This window comes from Bison bison, unplaced genomic scaffold, assembly GCF_000754665.1.
Source record: "Bison bison bison isolate TAMUID 2011002044 unplaced genomic scaffold, Bison_UMD1.0 scf7180017864456, whole genome shotgun sequence".
Lineage (NCBI taxonomy): Eukaryota > Metazoa > Chordata > Mammalia > Artiodactyla > Bovidae > Bison > Bison bison.
In genome coordinates this window covers 4,508,237-4,515,368 of record NW_011495018.1, presented here as the reverse complement: position 1 = coordinate 4,515,368, position 7,132 = coordinate 4,508,237, and the positions used below count along the sequence as shown (strand labels likewise).

General features: G+C 47.5%; 1 protein-coding gene across 1 annotated transcript in view; it reads left to right on the top strand.

The window, feature by feature from the left end:
- DOCK1 (dedicator of cytokinesis 1) overlaps positions 1-7,132 on the top strand; it is a 570,389-nt gene that overhangs the window by 549,552 nt on the left and 13,705 nt on the right. Inside the window, exons 48-49 of the mRNA XM_010859569.1 lie at positions 2,898-3,043; positions 6,987-7,130. Coding sequence (XP_010857871.1) covers positions 2,898-3,043; positions 6,987-7,130 — 290 coding nt within the window. The remainder of the gene's footprint in view (positions 1-2,897; positions 3,044-6,986; positions 7,131-7,132) is intronic.

Genomic DNA, 7,132 nt, shown 5'->3' with positions numbered 1-7,132 from the left:
CTCCTAACGCACCCCTGCACATGCGCCCCCTCCTAGGGCAGCCTGTTGTCCCGCTGGGTTTCCAGTCCACAGCTGGCATTTGTGCAGCATTTGGAAAGGGACGTTTCTAGAAGACTGTGAAACGGGCCTGCGTCTCACCATACCCCCATGAAACCCCATCAGCATGATTAAACGCAGTGAAACCAGCCATCCCCAGGATGCCATGGGCAGTCTGCACCCGTGGTGGGCGTGGGTGGGGCCTTCCGGACCACCCTGGAGATGAGTATGGTGACCGCGTGCGTCCTGGGACAAGCAGGCGTGCTCTGTGAGGGGCTGGAGCACGTCTGTGCTTCGTGTCTGTGCAGCTGGACACGAGGCTGCCGTTCGTGTAGCCGCCCTGCCTGTCACATGTCATTACAGGTCATCCTCGCCAGCCTCCCAAGGTGACGTGACTATCCCCTGTGTGCTCAGGAGGGAGCTAGGTGTCCGAGTGGTTCTTTGTTTTATGCGAGGTCACGCAGTCCGTGCCGGGGCCGACATTCCCACCTGGTGGTCTCCCCGCCCCCCCCACTCAGTGCCTGTCCTGCTGCGGGGACACAGATGTCCCCTCCCTCACAATTCCTAGCACTGGGAGGCCCTGATGGTTTCAGATAGAAAAGCGGAAGTCCTGGCTGCTCGATTTCTAGAGGCTCTGCTGGGTCAAGAAGGGCGTGCGAGGTGAATGGCCCAGGAGGAGGGCTCAGGGCCACCCCCAGTGGGTGCCCTGCTGACACAAGACCACCAGTGGCTTCTGGCCATCCCCGGCCAGAGCCCCCTCCTGCATCCCCCTTGCTTCATCCTTCGCAGTCTTTCCATCCATGCTCATGCATCCTGACCAAGACTCAGGGCTGCCTCTTGGGGCACATCGCCAGCCCTGTGTGGTTGGGGGCGTTCGCAGCTGCTTGGGTCTTCCCAAGAGCTGGATGAGGGCAGCCTGTGGCCATATGCACCTCCTGGTCCGCGGCCGGCTGGCTCCTGTGTGCCCACTCCCTTGACCCTGGCTGCTGTGAAGGTCATTTCATCAGAGAAGTGGATACATTGTACAACTAAGCTACAAAGAAAGACACATTGTAAAACAGGAGGGATATAGCCAGTATTTTATAATCATTAGAAATGGAATATAACCTTAAAGGCTGAGAAGAAGATACTGTAGACTTTGAGTCTCTGGAAACGTTTTTACGATTTAGGCTACTCTGGAAGTCACCATTTCCTTTTAGTTGCCTCCTAAAAGCCAGTTCATGGCAAAGGCTGTCTCCCTGGAGTTGGGCAATGGCACCTTCATCAGTGCTAAAGTTAAGGCTGACCAGACCCTTGGTACTGGCAGATTGCAGCTGGGTAGTGAGCCACTGGTCAGCAAACTACGGCCAGACATCTGTTTTGTAAATAAAGTTTTATTGGAACACAGCCGTACTTATTTATTTCTGTATTGTGTATAGCTGTTTTCATGCTTGGGACAGAGACCTTATGGCCCACAGTCTGAAGTATTTGTCATTTTCCCCTTTGCAGAAAACGTTTACCAGCTCCTGCTTTAAAGTGTTCTTTTGCGACTTTGAACCTTTTACTATTTTTTACAAGCTTATTTCATTGAAGTATAGTTGATTTATAGTGCCGTGTTGAATGCTGCTGGACAGCACAGTGATTCAGTTATATGTATTTTTCATATTCTTTTCCATTAGGATTTATCACAGGGTGTTGGATACAGTTCCCTGTACCTTACAGTTTATCCATTTTGTATGTAATAGTCTGCATCTGCTAATCCCAAACTCCCCATCCCGTCCCCTGCGAACCCCCATCCCCTTGGCACCCACAAGTCTGTTGAGCCTTTTACTATTGAAGAGATAAGGTTCAGGTCCAATGGTATTTCACGGGCAAAGCATAGTTAAGAAACAGGCCCTCTTTTCAGTGGTGGTATATAATCTGGAACCAGCCCGGGTCCCAGGCAGTTCTTCCATTGGAGATGGGCTGAATGAACGCCGGCTTTGGTAGCATGGGGTTGGGGTTGAGGGAGGTTGAGCCACACAGAGAGGGAATGCCCTACAGAAGTTTGATTTCCACATCCTGAGGGTTAAAAAAAAAAGTTTCTGCACCAGCTGCTGTCCCAGCTGTGCCAACATCTGGCTTGAGGGGCAGGTACACAAGCATTTTGTAGCTAATTAGGTGTTGACATGTGCTGTATTTCAGTGATGCTTATTTTGTTAATATGCAGTTGTGTGACAGACAGAGGGTGGAAAACTGTATCCAGAGACCGTTTCTCTCTGGATGCATCACTGGCCCACTTCCTGCTAAGAAGGAGGAGCTTCAGCAACTCCAGCCATGGACCCAGCTAACCTACTGTACCAGTCACTGGCAGGGAAGGAAACCCGCCTCTAATTAAGCAGCAGGAGCATCTCACTTCAGTCTAGACAAGTTCAGTCCCTGTGCCTCCACGTATTTTGGTGATCTGCTTGGTTTGTCAGCATGCAGAGATACACATTTCATCTAAACATCTTGCCAAGTCCTTAAGGCACATTCTAGATGTGTTCTGTAAATTGCAATTCCTGGTCCATCAGTGCATTGTACTGACTTTGGAGCAGGGTAAGGCACTGTGGTCGGTAAAGAAAACTGCATTTTAAATTTAAAAAAAAAACCAACAAGAAAGTTCTTTCCGGTATATTTCACAGTATCAAATCATATTTCAAAAAATCTCCAGATAACCATGGTTTTCACCTTCAGCTTTGGACAGGAACATCAACTGTTGATAAAAGTGTAGATTGCTTTGGTATAGACTCCAGACTGCTAAGACCACTCGGTCTGAGGTGTCTGGCCATGCCAGGCTGGACATCTTTTGGCATGGACATCAAGCAAGTCACTCTTTTTCTCTCCCCTCTGCCCCAACCCAGCCCTCAAGTCTGGACGACAGAAGAGGCAGCCGTCCCCGGTCCATGGTCCGATCCTTCACCATGCCTTCCTCGTCCCGGCCTCTATCCGTGGCTTCTGTCTCCTCCCTCTCATCCGACAGCACCCCTTCCAGGCCTGGCTCTGATGGGTGAGTCTGGCTCAGCAGTAGGGAGGGAAGAGAAGGGCTGGGGGGGTTGTGAGGAGCTCTCCAGGGTCCTGGATTTGTGATGACAGCTGAGAGGATTTCTGAAACTCAACACTCCCTTTGAAACGGAGATCATCCAAGACCTTTACAGCCAGGGTGCCACTAAGACTTGTAGGGTCTTAGCAATTTTTGAGAACAGTCTCTCGCTTTGGGCTCCACTTTGGATGAGACTTCCATCAAACTATAAAACCTCAATGAGTGTCCAGTCCTTGTCAACGTGCCCTGGAACAGTGAGGTGCGTTCCTTGCCAGTGGTGTGCTGTGCTTTCATCCCTTGCTCACTTCTAAGGCGTGACACTAGGGCAGGCCTGTCATACTCAGGCAGGCTTCCCTGAAGGCCGGCAGGGCCACTTTCCTGCTGCAAGATCTTTTTTGAGACCCAGTGTTACTCTTGAGCACTGCTCTTAAGCCAAAGCCACTAAGAAGGGAACAGGAATGGAATAGATGAGTCAACATTTCGTTGCACTCCCACTGTGTCTTCTGCAAAGACAGCCTCGATGTTGACATTTTTGTGTGTTTAGTGAGTAGCCTACATATAAAGCTTGTTCTGATTATACAGAAAGAAAAAAGTGTCACATGCAGTTTAAACATCTGAGAACTTCTAATTGTTTTACTGTCGAGTCTGCACAGTTGTGTGTTTGTCCAAGCCCGTTTGGTTTACAATCCATCATCTCATCAAACCTGTAGGCTCTTGGCCCCGGCAACCTGCAGACAGAAACTCCCAGAGCACCCCAAGAGACAGCTCCAACCCCAGTGCCCTCTGTCGCCAACAGCTAGCAGGCCCAATGGAGGAGAGAAAACTGTTCCCACTTTTTTTTTTTTCTTTTTCCCCTAACAGTAATTTTTGTCAGTGTCTGCTACTTACAAGGCCAAGTCCGTATGGAAATTCTTGATTTAGAGGTATTTAAATCAAGTGCACTTGTCACTTAGAGCAAGATTGCTAAAGAAACTTAATTCAACTTCTCCCCAAGTAAATCCCCAGGCTAGTTATGAAAAGGGTTTTATATTTCCAGGAATGTAGGGGCGAGAGCAAAGAGTGAGCTAGAGGTGTTAAATGGAAGAGTTCCGTCCTGCACATGTGATTGCATGAGTGGAAACCATTGTCTCCTCCCCTGGAGCCATATGTTTAACCTTAAACTAGAAGGCGTCTTTATTAGAGTACAGATTTTCGTTCATTCACAGGGTTGTCACCCTTAGCTACCCAACTAACGTGGAAGAAGTGAGACTTTGGTCCCAGATGGCACAGGTGACGTGCAGAATAAAGTGCACCTGCCGGCAGTTGCCTCATCCTGTGAAACATTTCCAGCTCAGTCTCCTCTTTGGTGCTTTGCGTACTTGTCTGGATTTCACAGCACAGGTTTCACCCCGAGCTAGAAGATGTCCATTAATCCTTTATTTCCCTCCATTAATTGTCTCAAGTTCTGTAAAACCTAGAATAAAATCATGAAGCTTTTTTTTGTATTATTGTTGTTTATAAGAGATGTAACATTTAACACCTAATGGATGTTGATTTATTGCTAATTGCATATCTAGATGTCCCGAAATGCCTTCATAATCAAAGTCAACACTGGTGTATTCCATCAGTCATCTTCAGGTTTTTATTATGAGAAAGTTTCACGGGAAACTTTAATAGCATAATAGCATAATAGCATAATAGCATAACGAGGCCCTGTGCCCATCACCTGTGAGCCAGCTTCCGCAGTGATCACCTCCCAGCCCATCATCTTTCAGTCTGTACTCCACCCTCTCCCTCCTCCATATTATACATGAGGCAAGTCTCAGGCATCGTGTGATTTCATCTGTAAACATTTCAGTGTGGCTTTCTAAATGGTAGGAACTTAGAAAAAAAAACTCCCTTTAGCACAGGTGAGAAATGAACAGTCATTCCATACCATCATCAGATATTGGTTTTAATTTCCAGCTGGGTCATAAATGGCTTTTTTTTTTTTTTAGTTTGTTTGAAACTGATCCAGATAAGACTCCCACTTTGGAGTTGGCTGCCATACCTTTGCATACATGCTAGATGGCTTCAGTCGTGCCCGACTCCTTGCGACCCTATGGACTATAGCTCACCAGGCTCCTCCATCCATGGGAGTCTCCAGGCAAGAATACTGGAGTGGGTTGCCGTGCCCCTTCCCGACCCAGGGATCTAACCCGAGTCTCTCACATCTCCTGCATTGCCAGGCGGGTTCTTTACCACCAGCGCCACCTGGGCAGCCCTGCCATATCTCTTTAGTTCTCTTTTAATCAAGAGATTTCCTCCTTCCACTCTCTTCTTTTCATTTCTCTTCCTTGTAATTTATTTGTTGAAAACTCCAGGTTGCTGCTGGTGCAATCCAGATTTTTCTGACTGCATCCCCGACAGTGTTATTGACTCTATCTCCATGTCCCTCCTATTTCCTTCAGGTGGGTGGTCCCATCTAGAGACTTGTACAGATTCAGGCTTGATTTGGGGGCCGGATGACTTCATAGGTTCTTCCATTCAGAAGGACATTGTGCCTGACTATCTCTCTTGCAGTGATGTTAGCAGCTATTGATAATCAATGCCTACATTCAATACCATTACTGTTCAAATCCCTCTGCCCATCCAGTTTTTTTCTTTTTTTTAACAAAACTAAGGGGATGTGATTCTTTCTCTCAGCGGTCAGCGTCTTCCCTGGATTTGAAATGTGCTTCTCTGAATGACCCAGCTCAGTGTGGATGTCTGTGGTACCTCGCTCATGTTAGGGAGCCAAGCTGCTGGAATGGTGTTTTGATTAGAGCAGTGCTGTAGTTCTCCGTTTCCTGTTCACAAGTAAATTTGAAAGAAACCACAGCTAGGATGGAAATGCGACCAGCTTTCTAAGTTGCCTTCTCCTAGGATCATTCTCCCCTCGAGGAAACCAATTTACTCTCTGGCTGTTTTGGGAAGTCAGGCTTGGAAGGTCGCAGTGAGGACGGGGGGCTCTCATAGGCTGGCTTGGGAACCTGGCCTCTTATCCCACGTTACGGGGGAGGGAGTTTGCCCTCCCATGGGGCTCTGGGACTGCCTGAGCAGCTCGAAGGCAAGGAGCTTCCATGAACCCTCTCAGCAGACCATTTTGCTTCTTTTTAACCATATAGGAATGAGGTGTGGACCACACTTTAAAAACACTCTAATCAGAAATCACAGTATGTGCTGTTTCTCCTATAGGACTATATGACTCGCTTCTTTGAATAGGTCACATCTCTTTTTAAATACCATTTTCTTTTCATTCTGTGAATGGGTCGTCCAGTCCCCAGTGCTCAGAGGCAGTGGACCCTCACCAGTAGGTGGCAGACCTGGGACCCAAATCCTCCTTCTCAAGCTCAGTTCTTGGCTGAAAATCTCAGGGCAACTCCACACCTTTGGGAGCTAGAGTTGACTTCTTTCTCACTGAGCCATCAAAGGCTTTCGAGTGGAAGCTCCCTGTGTACCAATGCAGACATTTCTTTGCATCAGCATCTGCCTGTTTCTCCTGTTCACATTCATAAGTATGGCAGTGTGAATCTCTAAAAAGTGAGAACTTCCTTTTGGAAATAGATCTCAAATACCTTCCTCCGGCCATAAAGCAACAATAATCTCCGAATATCGTCATCCCGTAGTCCAATCAGGCTTTCGTCCTGTCCATGTTGTGTTTTTCCCCCAGTTTGTTTCTATCGCGATGCAAGACCGTCACCATGGCAATCGGTAATAAGTATCTTAGGTGGCCCTTGAGCTTCCTTTCAAAATTATTTCTTTCCTTGTAAAGTTGGGCGGTCCCCAGACAGCACCTGATTCATTGTGAGTGACTTTACATGGATCCGCAGGGCAAAAAGCAACAGTTTCTCCTAGAAAGGCATCATTGATTGAAAAAAAAAAAACAAAAAACCAACAACGTTTTCTTTAGGTTCGCTCTGGAACCCCTCCTGCCGAAGAAAATGCACTCCCGGTCCCAGGACAAGCTGGACAAGGATGACCCTGACAAAGAGAAGAAGGACAAGAAGAAGGAAAAAAGGAACAGCAAGCATCAAGAGATATTCGATAAAGAATTTA